Source organism: Myotis lucifugus, unplaced genomic scaffold (assembly GCF_000147115.1).
Source record: "Myotis lucifugus unplaced genomic scaffold, Myoluc2.0 scaffold_3, whole genome shotgun sequence".
NCBI classification, from domain to species: Eukaryota; Metazoa; Chordata; class Mammalia; order Chiroptera; family Vespertilionidae; genus Myotis; species Myotis lucifugus.
This window is the reverse complement of record NW_005871051.1, coordinates 10,129,894-10,150,811: the sequence shown is the minus strand read 5'-3', so window position 1 is coordinate 10,150,811 and position 20,918 is coordinate 10,129,894. Positions and strand designations below refer to the sequence as shown.

The 20,918-nt window shown below is 37.2% G+C and overlaps 1 protein-coding gene across 1 annotated transcript; it reads right to left on the bottom strand.

The window, feature by feature from the left end:
* Positions 1 to 2,182: 2,182 nt before the first annotated feature.
* ZDBF2 (zinc finger DBF-type containing 2) lies at positions 2,183 to 14,011 on the bottom strand. Its single transcript, XM_023763241.1, has 6 exons — positions 13,952 to 14,011; positions 10,943 to 11,003; positions 10,675 to 10,831; positions 6,601 to 9,260; positions 6,173 to 6,483; positions 2,183 to 6,061 (listed from the first exon to the last, which is right to left on the bottom strand). Exons 1-6 carry the CDS (start codon positions 14,009 to 14,011, stop codon positions 2,183 to 2,185), a joined length of 7,128 nt encoding a protein of 2,375 aa, XP_023619009.1.
* Positions 14,012 to 20,918: the final 6,907 nt, after the last annotated feature.

Below are 20,918 nucleotides of genomic sequence, written 5' to 3'. Positions count from 1 at the left end.
TCAATATAAACCTTTTTCTTCTAAAAAAATGGAACTTAGAAGAGTTTCTAACGTGGAAAAGCTAGTAAATTTTTATGTTTCATCATTTGAATGATAAGAACTGTCCTCTTTGCATGATGTAATCACAACAGATATGATACATCATAATTTCACAGTGCATTATTTCCATATGATCTGTAGCTTTTAAATTTACACTAAAAGTATGCAGAATGCCTACTGATAGTTCTTAGGGGAATTATATGTCTATTTCATAGGAAAAGAGACACCAATACCCACAAATAAAATATTCTTATATATTATCTGCTTGTACTTCCTAATCAGTAGGACAGTATTCTTCCTAAATTAAAATTGGAAAATTATTTTAAACCAGTGATCCACAGTGATATTTTAAGAAAGGAAATTAAAATATTTTATATGAGGCAAAGTTAAAGTTGCTTTACAACTAAAAATATAAACATTTGTCCATTTTTTCAACATAGTTACTGTTTTAAATTTAAAAGTAAATAAATTTAGAAGTAAAGAAATTAACACCATCACAGCATATGCACAGGTTAAATAATGGCCCCTGAAATAAAACTACACTTAGAAATCAACTGTTACAACACTATACTTCATTAATTCTAAGATAACAACACACTTATATCTCTGAAATCATGGTACACTGATATAGTTTCAATGAAGTATGGTTTATACAATATAGTTTAAATTCATGTTTTCCTTTAACATTAACAATAAATAATCCAGAATCCTTGGCTTAAGGATAAATGGACCCATCTGAACTAGCTCAACCAATGTCCTTGAATAAAGGATCTAAACACATTCTGAGTATCTCAGACTGAAAATCTGCTTATATTAACATCTTCTATTTGATCATTAAAATAGTTAGCAAGTTGCCCGGCCGGTGTGGCTCAGTGTTTGAGCGTCGACCCATGAACCAGATGGTCACGGTTCGATTCCCGGTCAGGACACATGCCCGGATTTCGGGCTCCAACCCCAATAGGGTACGTGCAGGAGGCAGCAGATTGATAATTCTCTCTCATCATTGATGTTCCTCTCTCTATCCCATTCCCTTCCTCTCTCTGAAATCAATAAAACATTTTTTTAAATAAAGTAGTTAGCAAGTTCAAGGAAAGCCAACCTAATGTTCAAATACATAATTTCTCACTTGCAAAATGAGCCTCCATTGGTTTGTCGATTTTATTAGATCTTTTCAGGTATCAAGATTATAAATACGTAATTGGTTCATGACAACGATCAATGGTCTGGTAATCAAATTACCAATCCAATAATTTCAGTTTAAGCTATTAAAAGTAGTATGGTAGTGTCTAAAATATTTTTAAGAGATACGACCATAGATAACCTGGATTCTCATATTAAACCACCAACCCTTCAAGTGCGAGGGAATAAAGGTGATAGAAAAGTATACTCACATTGGCAAGGTTGTTTTCCCCTTAAGATACAATAATGCTAAAGGAAAACAGAGATTGTTTATTACAGAGATTGTGTATGTGCATGTGTCCAGATGTGGAAAGTTAGAGACTTGTAGATCCATTTTAAATAAAGCAGAAAGAGTTGTGCTATGTGTATAAAATTACCAGGCAGTTTTTAAAATCTGGATTAAAGATTATGGAATCTCATTATCTGGAATGCTTTTGAAAGAAAGGTTAAGTCATATCTCGTTTGTGATTAAGTCAACCTCACTCAAAAGTTGAGATAATTACAGTTTCTTCTTTTTAATTATCCAGTTAGAATACAATGTTGATAGTGCCATTCTGAGACACACTGAATATAAGTAGATAGTCATTGTTCCAATATTGAAAAGTAAAAATAAGATAGCGTTAAATGTTTGGCATATTAAATCTTATAATGTTATAACCTGCTGACATGAGATACAATCAGATAAAATAAATACGAGGGACTTGAGTTGGGGGAGAAAATTATATATTCTGTGCTAAATTATGTGACATAAATTAAGATGAAGCTCTTCTATAGCAAATGGACAAAGGGTCTTTTGAATCTCTTTTAAAAAAGGACCTTAAACACTAATTTTAAAATAATATAAAAGTTCTGATATGTGATGTCTATAGCAAAATAGTTGGTTAATTTTTTCGCCAAAGTTGGGAAAGCTATGTTCTCTAATTACCAAATATATTTCAAGTGAAGCTCTGAATCTCAACTAGCTTCAGCACAAACACTTCTTGTTTGCCTTGCTGAGCAACAATTTGTGTAATAGGCGAGTCATCCTTCTATGAGAATATGGCACCTGAGAATATAAGCTTCTCAACTCATATACTCTAACAGGTTTAGGACGCTTTTTTTGCTTTCTTCTGAGGCGTTTTTTATTACCATTCTTCTTAGTTTCTGCAATGCTGGAAGAATCCTGCACACATTGCTTGGGAGAAGAGCTCTGGACAGCACTGAACTGCTTTTCGGCATCAGCTGATGGAACCGAGCTTGAAAGCATCTTGGCTGGTCTCTTCGCCTTCTTTAACCTATTGAGAGCAGATTTTGTCTTTTTAAGATGCATTCCAAAAAAAGCCCTCCTGGACTGATACTTGCGACGCAAAAAAACAGAGTATTTTGAAATATACTTTCTAATTATATCGTTTAGTTTGGTAGGAATCCAAGTTGACTGTTTTTCTGGGGTGATTCTGGTTATTTCCTGAACAACAACTGGTCTGTACACCTTTTTGGGTAAACCTGGCTTCTTCTTAGTTGGCACCTTCCTTCTCTGAACTTTCTTTTTACTTTTTAAGTACTTATTTCTCACTGATTTTTGTGAGATTTTGGCAGCATCACCATTTAAGAGGGTTAACTGGAAATTCCTCTCTTTCGGAACTTCACTAGATTTCAAGATCTCTGATTTTGCCAGAAATACGGAAGACCCATTGGCCCCCTGGTCAGATGTTAATTCATGTCTTACTGACACTGTTATAAAAGGTGACGAAGTAGAGCTTTGTACATGAGCATCGTCATCTCCTTCACTGGAGGTTAGGTCACTAAAGCGAATTTGAATCCAGTCATCATTCCTGTCAGACTCTAGTATTTCTGTGTTCAGAGGAGGATTAATTACAGTTTGTTTATTCAATGAGTCATAACAATCAAAGGAACTCAGTTTATATTTGTACTGGATGTTAATGTCCTGATTGTTTTTATCATTCTGCTGGCTAATTTCAGAGACGTTGAAGGATTCACCTTCATTCAGCTTAACATTTGAAGAAACAACATAGACTAAGGCATTGGGGTGCAAAGGCTTCAAAATGTTAGTATATGATTCAAGAAATTCAAATCTTCCAATCTGGATTTTCTTTTTTGGTCTCCTGTCGTTGGGTAAAAGTAAACGCTTCAGTGATGGCGAGTATGTCTCATGTTCACTTACTCTTTTTGTCACTATGTAACTCATGAGACTGGTTTGAGCTCCACTGCTGACTTTTACAGTCTGGACTCTAGAAGTCACTCGCCAGGTTTGTTCATAAGGCATCTTTTCTATAGGGTCATGGCTAGGTTTATCTAAGGCTACTGAAAAGTCATCAACATTATAATCACATTCTAACAGAACTTCAATGAATGCAGTGTCATTTAGGTCTGATGAGACAATCTTTCTTTCTTCACTCGAATATTTTTTTTTTACTTTCCTGGGTTCTGAGTCATCATCAAAGTAACAGTGGAAACGACCTTCCTTAAATTCCCTCACAAGAGTGTTAATTTTTATGTCATCTTCTATCATGATTTGAGACCATGTTTTCCCCACAAATGAAGGAGGGACATGAGGCAAGGCTTCAAGAACTGGTTCATCAGCCTTATCTTCCAAAACCAACTTTGCTTTTTTTGATCTCCTTCCAGAACCACCCTTAGAACCAGAGCTTGAATAGGAGTCACGCTTCATTTCTTTCAGGCTAAAAGACATCTTCTTCACACCTTTTTGAGTACGGTCATTGTCAGACTGAAAAGAGCGATCACACTGAATATTCACCCCAGAAACACAAGCTTTAGAGTCCTTATTTTTTACATCTGTACGTTTTAACTTTAACTTCAGCTTCAAACGGTTATCTCCATTAGCCATTTGAAGGTCTGCCGACTCAGGCGAGGCATTACGGCCCTTTGCAGAAACACTGCGTCGACCGCGCTTACCTCTCTGGCCTTTCTGATCTTTCTGCGTGTTGTCTTCTTTGTTAGCTTTCCGCTGTTGACGAGTCTTTGGCTGAGAAGTCTCTTCCCAATTACATTTTCTTTTAGGACTAGTAGATTTACCTCTCCTGCCTCTTGGGTTACTTTTTTTTGCCCTTTTTTTATCAGGCGCTGGTGGTTGGTGAGTCTTGGACTGGCGAGAGGCATCCTTTTGAACATTTATTTCAGAACCATAAGGCTCACAGGTTGACTCTTCCAGAATGATATAGTCTTTCTTCTGGTTTACTACTTTGAAAGTCTTTCTGGATTGGTTTGACTCTGATTGAGGAGAGCCTTCACAAACATATCCTAGTTCTGAATCACAACAGTCACAGCATGCACCTTCTAGATCAAAACTTTTTGCATTTATACCGGCAATGCCTTCGACAGTCACTTGAGGTGAGTCAATCACTGGCTGACAGGAGGCATCAGAATCAGCAATCACTTCACAATCACTGTCACCGGTCACCAGGTCCACCAACAGCATCTTCTGAGGATCTGCTTCTTTGACTGACACCTGAAATTCATCCACTATTATTTGAAGAGGGACATCAGAATCAGACATTATTTCAGAATCACTAGTCTTTTCTTCCATGCCAAGATGCGATGTCTTCTGAAGGTTCATTTCTTTGCAAACCATGTGAGGTTGGTCGACTTCTAACTGCAGATGAATACCAGGATCACAGTTTATTCCAGAAATGCTCGGTTCACAGTGCTGATTTCCTAAGTCATTATGGTCCCTCTTTTCCAAGTTTATCTCTTTGACAGCCACGGGACATTGACCAACCACTAACTGGACAGGAGCATCAGAGTCACAACTTATTTGATAACCAGATAGTTTGTAGGTATCTCCCAGGTAAAAATGGCCTTCCTTCCAAAGACTTACTTTACCAGCGTTTTCAAGCTGGTCAGCCACAGACTGAAGAGGATCGTCACAAGTAAAACTTATTTCAGGACCACCAGAATCATTGCTCTTATCGTCCAAATTGGCATGTTCCTCTTCCAACATGTGTGGTTGCTCAACTGCTGGTTGAAAATGGACATTTGAAACATAAATCATTGCAGAATCCTTGGGATCATAGCCCTTGTCATGCAGACAAGCATGTCCCTCCCTCAGAAGATTTATTTCTGCAGTAGCCTCTTGAATTTCATTAGCCACAGAATGAACATGTTCATTAGAGTCAAAATTTAGTGTAGAATCACTGGGTTTGACAATCTTACCTTCCATGTCTACAGGCTTCTTCCAACGGTTAATCTCCTTGATAATTTCCTCAGTTTGGCCCGCCACTGACTGAAAATGAACATTAGAATCATACATAATTGCAAAACCATCAGATTTATCCGTTGTCTCTTCCACATCTTCATCCTTCCACAGGCTTATTTCTTTAACAGTTTCTCTAACCTGCTCAGCCACTGACTGAAGAGGGTCATCAGAGTCAAAACTTATTTCAGAACCACAGGATTTACGGTGTTTATCTTCTAGCTCAATATGCTCTTTCTCCAAAATAGTTATTTGAGATTGATCAACTGTTGACTGAGCCAAGTAATCAGAATCCAAGCTCATGTCAGAACCACTATATTGGCTGTTATTATCTTCCAAGTATACATGACCTTCATTCTCAAGGTTTATTTGTTTAATAGCTGCTTCAGGTTGATCAGGCACAGACTGAGGAGAAATATCAGAATCCTGTATTAATTTAGACTCACTAGGTTTATCGACTTTATTTTCTATGTCAATATCCTTTGCCTCCCACAGGTTTGTTTTTTGAATCACGTTCTGAAATTGTGCAGTCATTGGCTGAAGAGGGTCATTAGACCCCAATTTTACTTTACAATCGCTAGATTTGCTGCTTGTGTTCTCCAGATCAACATGTTTTTTCTTCAAAAGGGCTAGCTGAGATTTCTCAATGACTGATGGACGAGGGGGACCAATATCCAAATTTCTATCAAAACCTCTAGATTTAGTACTTTCAACTTCTGGGTCAACATGGTCCTCCCTCAAAACAGCTAGCTGAGGTTTTGCAGTCATCAAATGAGGAAGGACATTTATTTCAGAGCCACTATATTTATCACTCTTGTTTTTTAAAACATATTCATCTTTCTGATCATTTTTTTCTTTAACGGCTATTTGAGGTTCAGTCACTGAATAATGAGAGACATCAGAATCTAAATTTATTTCAGAACTGCTAAAGGCAGCATGCTTTTCTTTTTGAAGCAACATTTGTTTAAGAACTACATCAGTTCTTTGAATAACTGACTGAAAGGGGATACCAAAATCCAATCTTGCTTCAGAAACATTTAATTCATTACCCTTGTCTTTTATTTGTTCTTCTTTCGGATTGTTTCTTTCTTTCACAGCTCCGTCAAGATGATGGGTCACTGAATGAGAAATAGAAGATTTCAAACTGTTTTCAGGAACATCAAGTCCATTACCCTTATTTTCCAGCTGTACATACTCATCTTTCTGGAGGTTTACTTCTTCACTGGGGTTTTCAGAATGTCCAATTGTTGAGTGATAATTCAAACTTAATCCAGAAACACTAGGCTCAATGTGCATCGGTTCTTCTTCTTGAAGTTTCAGTCTTTTAGCAAGAACTCCAGGAGAATTTGTCACTGAAAGAGGAGGGACATAAAAATCCAAACTTATTTTAGAACCACTGGGTTCATCATTCTTCCTTCCTAAGTGTTTATAGTCTTCTTTCTGATTAATTACTTCTTTAACACCTAGTTCAGATTGATCAGTCTCTGAAGGAAGAGGTACATTGGAATCAAAAGCCATTTCAGAACCACAAAATTCATTATTCTTATTTACCTGATCAACAGGTTCCTCCTCAGCTACTTGAGGTTGGCCAACTACTGGGCAAAGATGAATATCAGAATTAAAAGTCATTTCAGAACTATTTGACCCACAGCTCTCATCTTCCATGTTCATGTCCTTTTTCCTTATTTCTTCGCCATTCAGCTCAGAATGCTCAGTAACTGACAGAAGAGGAGGGTCAGAATCAAAAGTGAACTCAGAGCTAGAGCATCCATAGCTCTTAACTTCCACATCAACATTTAACTCTTTCATATTTATGTCGCCCAGAGCTCCGGGAGGTTGTTCATTAGCTGACTGTTGAAGAGAAGCATGAGAATTAACAGTTAGGTCAGAAACACTAGAGTTAGCACTCTTATTCTGCAGGTCAATAGCTGCTTCTTGAGGGTTTACTTCCTGAACTGCTACTTGAGGTTGGACAGCCACTAACTGAGCATCAGTGTGGAGATTCATTTCAGGACTGTAATAGTCACAGTTCATATCCGTAAGGTCATTGTTCTCTTTCGGAAGATTGATTCCTTCAGCAGCCCTCTGAGGTTCATCAGTCACTGCCTCGAGAGAGGTATCACAGTCAAGATGTGCTTGAGCACTACTGGATTTGTTGCTATCTTTCAGGTAGACAGGCCCCTCCTTTGGGTCTCCTTCTTTGACAGTCGGTTGGGGATGGACAATTACTGACTGAAGAGAAACATCACAACCAACACTTGTTTCAGAACAACTCGACCCATAGTTCATATCAACCAAGCCAGTGTACACCTTCTCCTGAGGTTCTGTGTCAGTGACAGCCACTGGGAGTTCCTCAACCACTGACTGAAGTGGTACAACAGAACCAGCACTTATTTCAGAGCTATCAGATCCATAGTTGTTATCTAAGTCCATGGGTGCCTCCTGAGGAAGGTCTACTTCTTCTGCAGGCTGCTGGGCGTCGTCATCAGTTGGCTGAACTGAGGTGTCACCATCAAAATTCATCTCAGAATCACTGGAGTCGTAGCTTTCATCAACCAGGCGAACATGCACTGCCTTCTGAACACTAGTGCCTTTAACAATTACTTGGATTCGGTTGGTAGCCAACTGCAGAGGGCCATCGTGAACAGAACTTATTTCAGAAGCACAAGATTCATTGCTGTTCTGCTGCAAATCATCACGCACTTCCTCGGAAAGGTTTGTTTCTTGGGCAGTCACTTTCGGTTGGTCAGTCACTGAATAAAGAGAGGAACTGCAATCAAAACTCATCTCAGAAGCTCTTGATTCATAGGTCTTGTCTTCTTGGTCAATTTGCCCCTCGCTGCAAAGATCTTGTACAGCCACTTCAGGTTGATCAGACACTGACTGAGAGCCACAAGCAAAGTCCATTTTAGTAATCACCGAGCATTTCTGTTCCAGAGAGGCTGGCTTGTTAAAAACCACCTGCTTTCTGTCTTGGGTACGATCCACATTCGGAAAGGATTTCTCCTGGTGCTTTGGAATGGCACCTTCAAAGGTTCCTTTATTAGAAGGCATATCAGTTTTATTCTGATTGATGGTGGGGTTAACTGCTAATTTGGAAACTGACTCAACCTTTAAGGAACCCTCAGGACCCATAGATGCACGTGATTGAAAGCCAGGTGACGGAGTTTTACCCCGAGATTTTACATCTTCCTGTATAACCGATTTATCTGGATTTATACATACAGATTTTCTATTTGACTCTTTAGGTTTCGGATTTAAACGTGAAGAATTTTCTAGACTGGTTGAGGGCATAGGATTTCTAGAGCCCCCGTCTCCCTGTTCAAGGGATCTGTCAACTTTGTTTGGGTCACATTTGTTAACCGAATCCAAACTGGCTGCTACTGGTAACCTAGCAGTGCTAGTTATAACTGGTCGAGCATTAGAACTCTCGGGCAAAGGACGAGCAGGAGCAGTGGAAATCACTGAGGGACCTAATGGGTTTTTCCCAGTATTTGTAGCTTGACCAACACCTACTGGATTAAATCCTTTCAGGCCACTCCCAATTTTATAAACAAACTCCAAGGGCTTCTGCTGCCCCTTCTCCAATTTTTGAATAACTGATGGCCGAATTGGAACACCCTGCATACATTCCTGTGACACACTAGGTCTAGAATGCAACTCTCCAGTAGGTTCAGAATTGTGGGTGGGTATCTCTCCTCTGGCTCCAGGAGCATCATCAGCCATTCCTTCAGAAGCAGAGTCATCCATGAGAATCACTTCAGCAGCTGCGTCATCCCTGGCAGGTGCATTATTCCCAGCAGGCGGGGCGTTATTCTCATTTGGTCCTGATCTAAAAAGAAAAGGGGAAAATCGTAAAAATTTTTAATATCTGTTTAAAATGTTTAAATAAGGACACAATGGTATTTTCTTTTTATCCTAGGCGAGATTCTTAGAGGACAAATAATTGAGCTAATCACACCAGGCTGTATAATGCATTTCAGTGAGGTAATGAGTGCAGCTGGAAGTAGCTCCACCAATTGCTACTTAATAAACACAAATGGCTCCCAGACATACGAAAAATGTAAAGCCATACCTCATTTTTTGGTTATCAGAGCAGCAAATAGCACAAAGTTTAACACAAGTTACTTAACCTTTTAGGCTTTAGGCCTCCCCTTCCCCCAAAAAAGGAGAGAATACTATTTCCCTCATTAGATTGTTTTGAAAAGTAAACTAGTTGTTACATGTAAAGAACATTTTTTTTAAATACTGGAAAATAGTAATCATTCATAGGTATTAACTATTATTATTTTAACACATTGGGCAAAGGTGCAATAACAGGCACTTTAACACATTATTGGTAGGAATATAGATGAGTTTATATGAAGAAAAATTTTGTAATGCCTATTAAAATTAAAAATGCCAGGAAGAGTCTAAAGAGATATAACAAGCTAATGCAATCTGATTATCCTGGATGGGATCCTGAACCAAAAAAAAAAGACATTAGGTGAAAACTAGGGAAACCTGAATAAATTACAGAATTCAGTTAATATATTACATTGGTTCATTAACTGTAACAAGTGTACCACACTAATGTAAGATGTTATTAATAGGGAAACTGGGTGAGGTGGTATATAAAAACTTTCTGCACTATCTTAATTTTTCTGTAAATCTAAAACTACCTAAAAATATAGTCTATTGAAAAATAATAAAAATTTTAAATATATTAACACCTAAAAATACCGTTATTACATATTTTTAAATTTGAGAGATGCCACAATTGTTTAAGAGAATATGCATACATATAAAAAGATATTATCGCAATTAATATCAAGATAGTGCTTTGGTATTGTAAAATAAAAATGTTAACCCTGGCATCAAAAATAATATCATGAAGAGCCAAAAATTGCCATCATTTTTCATACTTCTGAACTCTAATCAATAAAATTGCAGTACAATAACCACTCTACCCTAGTTTTTCAGAACCCTAGTGGAGTATCTCCATTTGTCTTAAACACTATCACAAAATTCTCAAAATAAAATCAATTTTGCATCATTTGGCTAAGAAAAGAAAGGAAGAAAAAGACACGCAGAATCATGAAATCCACCAAGATGGCAATGTGCAAAGGGGAGTTACTAGATACCATTTCACATTATATTCCCTGATTCAAAGATGCACTTTAAGAAGGGCTGAATGTTAACGCAAATATCTACTGTAACACATAATAACAACTATGTACTAATATTATTCCACTCAGTTACTTTACCTGCTTTCTTGATAATGATAGGGGTGGTGCAGCAGGACATCCTGCAAGAAACGTTCCATCAAACTACTACTGGGGACCTCAGCATCTCGTTCTCCTGCTCCTGATCCTGCTCCTCCTGATCCTCCTGGTCCTCCTTGTCCTGCTGGTCCTCCTTGTCCTGGTGGTCCTCCTTGTCCTGCTGGTCCTCCCTGTCCTGCTGGTCCTCCTTGTCCTCCTGCTCCTCCTGCTCCTCCTGCTCCTCCTGCTCCTCCTCCTCCACCACCACTACCACCACCCATCCGTTCTCTATTCTGTGCGGTCATGAATTTGTGTTCCGGACTGTTCACATGCTGTACAGAAGAAAGAAACTGAGTATTTTTAAAAGGGTCATATTCGGCAGTGAGAGTTTCACAAAATGGATTCATTTACAAATACACTCCTGATAGACGTATACGTTGACATACCCTTTCTATAAAGCAATTCTAAAATATACATCTAAAATCCATAAGATTACCTTTCTCTTAGATATAATAACTACATCTCTCTAAGTCTCTCCTAAGACAATCATCTTAAATGTGGGCGATTTGTGCAAAAAATGATGCTTAATCACAGCATAACAAGCATCTCTTCTTTAAGATTGTTTTGTATCGATTTTCAGAGAGAAAAGGAGAGGGGGAGAGACATCTATGCGAGAGTGAAACATCAATTGGCTGCCTCCTGCATGCCCTGTACCAGGAATCAAACCCACAACTTCTTTGTGCTCGGGATGATGCCCAACCAACTGAGCCACCCGAGCCAGGGTGTAAATATCTTTTGTAAATCTCATTTTCTGTGTGGTGTTTGTATATAAAAGTACAGTATCTTTTTATGTCAGCCCCACAAGTTTTTAAACTCACTTGTCAATATTAACAGTTTATCTAGATAACTTTAGAATTTTCTATTCCACAATCACATTGTGTACGAATAAGAATAGTTTTATTTATTCTTATCTAATCTTTATCATTGTAATTCTTTTTTTTATTTATCTGACTAGGACCTCTGGTAAAATATTGCATACAGTTTAACTCAAGCACCAAGTCTATATTTTCCTCAATATATTTGGATCTAATCTTTGTTTTTATTTTTAAATCTATTTTTATTATTCTTGCTAATACAATGTCCTTATTTTTCTTCTTTCTTACTGTCTTGTGAACTATTTTTATTATTCCAATTTGTTCCTATTAACGTAGTTACAGATATACTAGTCCATTAGTGGGAACAGTATATAACAAGCAACCTGAACTATCAAAGTCTAAAATTATTTGTTACTTTTACTCTCTTCTTGAGCAATGCAACGTCCAATTAACTCAATTTACTTTCCTTCCAATTTATATGCCATTTCTGTTAATCCCATGTGACATTAATTATTTAGATTGCCTACATATTTACACTTCCATTGCTCTTTATTCCTTCCCATATCTCTGAGCTTCCAACGGGAATTCTTTTCCTTACACCTGAAGAAATACTTTTGCTATTTCCTTTAGTAAGGGTCTGCTAGACATAGTTCCTTAATTTTTGTCTTTGTAAAATAAAATGTTTCTATTGCACCTCCTTTTAAATGATGTACTTATTAAATATAGAATTCTAAGATGGTGTTATTTTCTTTCTTTTGGCTTCTACTGTTTTTGTTTAATATTCAGCCACATCTGAGTTCCTTATTTCTTCACTGCCTTAATAGTTCTCCAAAGCCTTGAAATTTGAGCTTTCAAAGATAGGACAAATTATTTTTTGCTGTCATTAACACAGTCTTTTAAATGTCCATTTAGTGCAGGAATATCCAAATGTCTAAAAATTACTTTAAGCAAAAAAAAAATTATACAAGAGCTTATTGCATAAAACGTGTTGTTAAAGATTTAATATATTTTATCATTATCAAAGGTTCAACAGATAATCTCCCAGTCAAGTGATGATATAATTTATGAGAGAAATATTAAAAAGAGCTTTGAGATTTATTATCTGCCTCCTCGTGTTTATAACCAGCATTAAAAAGTATTTCTTTTTTAAAAGGCGGAGGTGTGGAAATCACAATAATAAAAACTTTTCCTTAATATAAATTTAAGTGATTACTGTTAGATAATTAAACAAGGCAAATGCCACTAAACAGATTTTTTCACGTTATAAACCTGTGTTTGATATATAAGCACTAGCAGAACCAGAACTTGATTATACTACAACTTCACCTATGACATTATGACATGATTCCCTTATGAACATAAATGCAAAAATCCTCAACAGAATACTTACTAGCAAATCAAACCCAGCAACACATACAAAGCATTATACACCATGATCAAGTGTAATTTTTCCCCAGGAATGCAAAATTGGTTTAAAATCTGAAACTCAATCAATTGTAATTGCTATAATAGACTGAATTCTGTTCCCGCCAAATTTATATGTTGAAGTTCTAACTGCCAAAATGACTCTGTTTGGAGACAAGGCTTTTAGGAGCTAATTAAATCACATCATCTAGAAACATTTACTCAAAGTGAATCAAAGATCTAGGTGTAAAAACTAAAACTTTAACACTCTTTAAGAAAAACACAGGCATAAATCTTCATGACCTTGGATCAGGCAATCCTTATGAGACCCATAACACATGCAACAAAAGAAAAACAAAGTTCAACTACTGTAAAATGTAAAACTTTTGTTCATCAAACCATAAAACTAAAAGTCCTTACCTTATTTTACAACATCTTACAGAATCTAATTCTCTGAATTCTTTGCCTATCACTCAACCCTCTCCCACCTCACCCTCTCCCTCTACTGCAGTCACAATGACCACTTGGCTTTTAGGCTAGCATGCCAACCACCCATCTGTCTCAGGGTCTCTGCCCTTGCTCTCTGTTCTCTCTACCTAGAAATTCTTCCCCCAAAGGTAAGCGAGCCTGGCTCCTACACTTCATTCAAATCCCAACTAATGTTATTTCCTGAACCTCAGCTAGCCAGCCACCCTACCTAATATTATACTCCCTCCCTCATTTTATTTCCCTTGTAACATTTATCACAATCTGACATAGGTATTAAGTTTATATATCTATTTTCTGTTTGATTGTACCATAATATAAGTTTCATAAATAAAAGGACATGGTTTTGTTCATGGTCATATCCCTAGAACCTTAAACAGTGTCTGTCAATGAGAAGGTTGTTATTATGATCTGTTTAATGAATGAATTTTTTTAAATGACTAGAATGTGAAAGAAGAGGTAGTCACTCATAAGTCCTTTGAGGTGTAATAACCATATTAACAGGGTCCTCTCACCTCGTCCAGATCGGTATAGCGCAGGAGGCAATAGCTGCAATATCCGTATCTGTTCGGCATGTTGAATAATCAAAGTCAAAAGGTATTGTCGTTGAATATTCAAAGACTGGGGAAAAAATGGCAAAAATCACAATTCCTTACTATCACAAGGAAAATAGCTACGATTAATATCAGAGAACAGAATTTCGTTCTTGAAACCTAACCACTCGTTTTTCTCATAATTATGAAAATAGATAAGGCTTCTTCCCATGAGCTACGGAATCAATCAGTGAACCTAAAGTAAAGATGATAGCATTAGGACTGATACAGTATTGAAGAATACCGTACTCAATTTTAAAGACAAATTATTATTTCTAAGTTGTTATTATCATATATTTTCTATACAATAATGAGGCTCATGAATTTTCCCATTATGTTTCTATACAAAATCCCAGGTTACTTAAATTGCCAGTGTCATATATAACATCTAATTCTCTGTCATGAGAGGAAAGATCACACTTGGATTTTCTGTTTAGTCCAGAGGCAGATTTTGAAATAATTTACCCAACAAAGTTGCTGAAAATAAAAATAACAACAAATTTAACCTCTGAAATGCAAGACATTTCTCTGACAATTACATAAACCAAATGAGGAATTTTTTTCCAATTGGTGTAATGAGATTTCTCTACAAATATTTTCCAAGTTTCTACCCCTTAAAACTATAATCCTTTAAACATTACATACTGCAGTGATTTCTAAATGAGAATGAATATCAAAATCATCCCCAAAAATTTTGATTTAGCAGAACTGAGACAATCTAGAATTTAGAATTTTTTAAATTCCCAGGTAATTTTTATCCACATCCAATTCATTCACTGACACAAAGTACATATAGCTTATGATTATTTGAGTAACAAATTCAATACAGTTTTTGCTGTTTTCTTAAAGTTAAAATAAAACTGTAAGAAATAATTTTATCACATTTTAAATTCTAATTATTGTAAACATTGTAGGTTGGGAAATACATAACAAAATGATCCTATAGCATTATGAATATTTCTGACAAGAAGGGTGGCTCTGCAACAGAAAAAGTTGACTCATTAAAATCAATGTTTAAAAATTATTTCAGTCTTAAAACCAGTAAAACGAGAACAGAAAATAGCTTCATTAAGTAAAATTCTGTAACGTTCACTTACCTATTAGTTTTTATTATGAGAAACTGACTTTTCTACTTCCCACACTTATGTGGAAAGTGAATCAATTAAACCAGCCTCTGAAATAAAGAATATATAAGAAATGACTTACTTGTAATTTAGTCTTATTTCCATTAATTTACTTCATTTGTAATCTGAAGCAACAAAGTGAATCAAGCTTTAAATTGTATTTATAGATATGAAAATTTTCAAGTTGAGAGAACCCTAGAGCTTAAACCTAAACGTTGAGAATCATTATATAAAAAACTTTTTAGTGCTTTCTTAATGAAAACATTCATTGAATGAAAGGCAAAGTGAAAGCATGAACCTAATATCATAAATACACACACACAAAATCGAAATACTTCAAATATTTTTAAAATCTTTAACCTTTATGTCCTTCAACTCCCGCTGCATTATTACCTGCCATGTCCATCATCTTCAGTGTCATATACATGCTACAGTGACAACGAGCTACAATGAATCAGAAGCACCTGTCGGCATTTTTTAAAACTCACATGCTAGGACTCACCTGAAAAACTTACTGAATCAAAATCCGCTGAAGAGACAAGCCCATGCATATTCCACATATTTTTTTAAAATATTTTTTTATTGATTTCAGAGAGGAAAGAAGGAGAGATAGAAACATCAATAATGAGAGAGAATCATTGATCAGCTGCCTCCTGCACTCCCCACACTGGGGATGGAGTCTGCAACCCGCAACCCGGGCAAGTGCCCTGACAGGGGAATTGAATCATTAAGTCCTGGTTCATAGGTCCACGCTCAGCCACACTGGCCCAGGCAATTCCACATATTAAAAATGCTCCCGGGTGACTCTGATATAGGTTGAACCAATAATATGTCATTCCATTATGTACTAATAAAATTCTTACTTAAAAGGATCATTTCTTTGGGGTCTGGGATTATATCGCATTGCATGACTAACTAGGTCTTTTTATACAATCTCTGAATTCTACTGGTACCTGGTATTTTTAAGAAGTAGCAAGTCATTTACCTTCAGCAGAAAAGGGCAGGTATTTCATCAGCTGTATTAGTCCCAGCAAACATCTGTAAATTAAAATAATTTTTTTGAAAAAGATAAGCTCCGTAAGTGTCTAACACTTGCCAAATAAACACCTCCAAGTTATATTTGTTTGAAAAGAGACATAATTAAGTTTCCAAAAATAAGAAGAGAAAAAATATTAACTCTTGAACACCCTACATGACCGCCTAAAATGCTCTAGAACAGAGTAACTGTGATGGTCCATATAATCCCCATCAAATGCATCAAATCTCTGGGGTTTGAGACTAGCAGCTGGAGGAGAATGTAAGGCAAAACTGTGCCTCTATGGTTAAGAACAAAGATACCATCAAACTCCAAATAAGCTCCATAAGAAACTTTTAAAAGAAATATTTATGTGAAATTAAGTTTAGGTTCTGAACTCACCACCCCACTCTTAGTTCCTGTGTTAATTTTTATGAAAGATACTGTCAATTCTTTACCATCTATATCTATTGACAACTCAGCCAAATTATCAATTCTTTTTTTTTCCACACTGTTGTAAGCAAAGTGCTGACTCTTATCCCGGATTACTGGTGAACACAATATGCCGCTGCTTTGACTCAAAAGAGCTGGTGACAGCGCTGTATATTCAAAGAATAGATATTCAGCACCTATGCTGTGTAAGGTGCCATGGTAGAAGCTTTAAGGGATAGAGAGAAATATAAGACAAGCTTTCTTGCCCTTAAGAAGTTTAAAATGGAATTAGGAAATTTACGCAAAAATACCAGGTGGTATCTGAGAAATGCGTAAGCACAGATAATAACTGCTGATTTGTTTTTAACAGGAGGGGCCAGGATGCATAGTAGATATGAGTGTTTTTCGTTTTGTTTTTTTAAACTGGAAATTGGAAAATGGGTAGAATTAGCTTACACAAAGGTCAGAAGAAGATATTCCAAGTAACAAAAAAGCAAAAGTACAGAAGCAAGAAAGCACAAGGTATATTTGGAGATATTGAGCTGACAAGTACAGATAGAGCTAAGGTTTCCTTTAAGAATTTAAGAGGCAATAAAGCAAGAAAAGTATGTTGAGTTTTGACATGATAAGGTTTCAAAGTGGACTAAAGAATCTAGACCATATCTTTAGGCAGTATGGAAATATTTTGGAAAGAAGCATATATATATACTCAAAGAGTGCTTTAAGAAAGTTCTGGAACAATGGTTATTTCCTACTCAAAGGAGCTTTTCCACGGTAAGGAATATAACTGCTACACTATTCAGCACCATTTCCTAGAATACTGGAGAAATTAATTTATACCCAAAATATTCAAGTTCAAAGAAACAATATCCTTTAGAGCAAAAACTTAGTCTCATTATGCTTGCAAATTAGGAAAACACTCACAAATTTTTTCTTTAAAAATGACTTTTATTCATTCTTATTATAAAAGTAAAACGTACTTATTATAATGCAATTATATAGCTAAAGAAATAATGAGCATACAAATCAACCATAATCCCACTATCCACCATTAATTAACATTTGTCATATATTCTTCTTTGTTCTAAACGTGTTTTTATAAAAATTGAATGATACTATTTGGTCCATTCTATAGCCTCCTCTGTCACTTAACCCAGTGGTTGGCAAACTCATTAGTCAACAGAGCCAAATATCAACAGTACAACGACTGAAATTTCTTTTGAGAGCCAATTTTTTTAAACTTAAACTATATAGGTAGGTACATTGTTATTAACTTAATTAGGGAGTATACTCCTAAGGCTTAGGAAGAGCCACACTCAAGGGGCCAAAGAGCCGCATGTGGCTTGCAAGCCGCAGTTTGCCGACCACGGACTTAACCATATATGATAAGCACCTCTATATGTTCCAAAACAGAATTTTAATGATTGCACGTTATTTATTTCATCTTATTAGTGTAAGAAGAAAGCCTTCTTATCTGCTAGAACCCAATAATTAGTGAACTTTTAAAAAACTGTATACACACATAATCTTACTATTTTATCTAACTTAAAATATAGAAATGTATGTGTGTTTTATTTAAGGTCAAATCAGGCTTTTTTGTTTCACTGAGGGCTTTTTGTGCATAGGAGAGCGAGAGTTCCGAGTCATTTTTTCCCCCGTGCTTTCAAAAACCTCATCATAATAATAATTTACACTCAACAAGTTTCCATTTTGCTCCTCTAAAGCAGAACAAAAACTTAAAGACATACTCAAAACTGAGAGCACCATTATGAGTGTTTAGGAATTTGTGCAACCTTTTACAGTTGTCCTGCCCAATTAAGAATTTTTGCACAAGCGTTTTTTTATAGTCCAAAGCATTTAACTTATTTTTCATAAGTATAACTACTATAAAAATGACAATGCTTACACTCTTATTTCATTGGTGTATGTAATGTTTAAAACTGCCTAAAGCGACAGGGGCAATGAACAGAGACTCTGGACTGTCTGAAAGGATTTCACAACTGTCTCAAAACCGACATAAAATTGCATTTATTTTTTTTCCAGATTATTTCTTGCACACCTGTTTTGTTGACATGAGTTCAGAGCTATAGTGTGTGTGTGTTTCTCGAGCTGACTTCGGTGTTGAAATAGAAGCTAACAAAATTCAGAATCCCTATGGGAAATATTTGTCAACAGTCTGACAAGAGAGACACCAATTTACTAGAAAAGACAAGAGAACAGCAATTGGTCTGTTGAATAAAATAATTTAATTACCTGTCTAGGAAAGGGGGCAGGATTGGGAAGCAAATACTATTTTTTAAAATCGTAATTCGTTGTCTCTTTCTTTACAACGTTAAACTGATTCGACTTCCCTTTTCTTTCTTTTTTTAATTATCCATTTTACGCTGGTTTAGCTCTAGTGACAAGCATTATCCTGGACACCTCAATTCAGTCTTATTAAAATAATAATAGCTAGCTTTTAGTGAGTACTTAATCTGACCCAGGGAGTATGTCAACAGTTTCACAAGCATTATTTCATCTGAATATCAAATAGATTTACAAAATCTAGAAACTGAGGTTCAGAGAGAAGCGGGATTTTGTTCCAGGTCACACACTAATACCCAGTGCAGCAGGGATGTGACCCTAGGTCAATCCGAGCAGTCCCCGCTCCTAACCTCTTCGCTACTATAAAATGCTCCCTTCTCTGCATTTTCGGGAATGCTAATTGCTTGTTTTAATATTAAGTGAAAACAAATAATTAGGAATCTAATTTGCCTCAATAAACACTGTCACATATTCCAAAGAAAAGAGTAAAACTAATATTTAGCATAATTGCATCATTGCTCCCATTCTGAGATGAGCGCTGACAGTACCTTGGATTAGTGACTTTCAAAATTAAATATCGTGGCACAGGAAAGCAATACATTGTATATCACAACCCAGCAGGCACACATGCACGAAGGCGAAGGCGAAGGCGCGCGCGCACGGGGGCACACACAAACACACACACAGTTTTGCGAAAACAATACCTTCATGATGCGTAATGTAATGCATTCTGGTCTTTTCTATGCTATTTTGTTTCCCTTTTTTTTTAAGTGCTCATTATGACTCACCAAATTAATTTCACAATTTACCAATGAATGGATTGAAAACTACAATTTGGAAGAAAAAAACACTGCCTCACATTATTAAGCAGAACAAACAGTATTTTATAAAAAATGGTTGTGACCCTTAATTCAGTTTATTGCCATCCAATATCTTGGCCATTATAGTGATGCTTTTCAAGTATTTCACGAGTGTCTTTACTAAGGCTGACGGTTGTTGGCCAAGGAGCAGGGGGAAAAAATCACTGCCTTTCACGCTTTGGGTCCAAATCAGTGCGCGCTGATAAGGCAGTGGAGGGGTGTTTACGCATCTATATAGAGAACATCTTCAATGTATTAAGTAGAAAAAGCAGATCACATTAGTACCCCAAATATGTAACAAATGAATATAATTAACGAAACCCCAATTAACAGTGACTCTCTTAAAGATGAGCTTGCTATGGGCTTTTTCAGTGGGTTTTTTTTTCCCCTGATAATATCTATTTGCTGTAAATATATATATATACCTCTATTCTGGGGGTTAAAAAAACGTTTTTGTTCCTTGAAAGCTAGTATCTCGTTACGCATTTCTTCCACGCGCTACCAGAATCATCGCGTCGGATAATGTTAGGAGCTGGAAAGGGCCTTTAGCCGCGCGTAATGACGACGGCGTAATTTGACCAAATTTACACAACTGTTGCACGGCGATAGTAAAATGATCGTTAACAAAAAAACTAACGTTTCCGAAATACATTCTAATCGCGGGAAGCTGGCAAAGACCGAAGTCTGGGGGCAGCTGGACACAGCGCAGGGCACACGGGGAAGGGGATTCGTAGACAGGTGGCTCCGGACCGACCGCGGTCCCACAGGTGCCCGTGCGAGTTCCCGCGGGTACAAAGCCCCAACTCCGACCTCGGCGGCCGCCCCTCTCCGGGTCCCCGCGCAAGGCTCGTCCGCGGACCCCTCCGATCACGGAACCCGACGGAAACACAAGGCAGCCCGCGCCCCACCTCCACCCCGCGCCGCACCGGCAGCCCGCGCCCCACCGGCAGCCCGCGCCCCAGCCACCGCGATCCCCGCCACCGCGAACGCCGCCCGGAGACGCCGGCCCCGCTCGCGCCCGAGGCGCAGAAAGGGACTGGGGAGGAGGGAAGCCGAGGACCTGCGAGGCGAGTGCGGGAGCCGGGCGAGCGGTCCGTGGGTCCCTCGGGAAGAAGAAGGCGCCCAGGGCGCGAGGCAAGCAGGCCCCACCCCCG

Bases quoted from the DNA above. Each gene is read 5' to 3' on its own strand.
- ZDBF2 (XM_023763241.1), bottom strand. From the start codon at position 14,011: ATGCCGAACAGATACGGATATTGCAGCTATTGCCTCCTGCGCTATACC. The intron at 10,832-10,942 runs GTAGTGGTGGTG...GAGGACCACCAG, and splicing joins TAGAGAACGGATGGGTGGTG to GACAAGGAGGACCAGCAGGA. The intron at 6,062-6,172 runs GTTTTGAGGGAG...GAGAAATCTCAG, and splicing joins CTGCAAAACCTCAGCTAGCT to CTAGCCCTTTTGAAGAAAAA.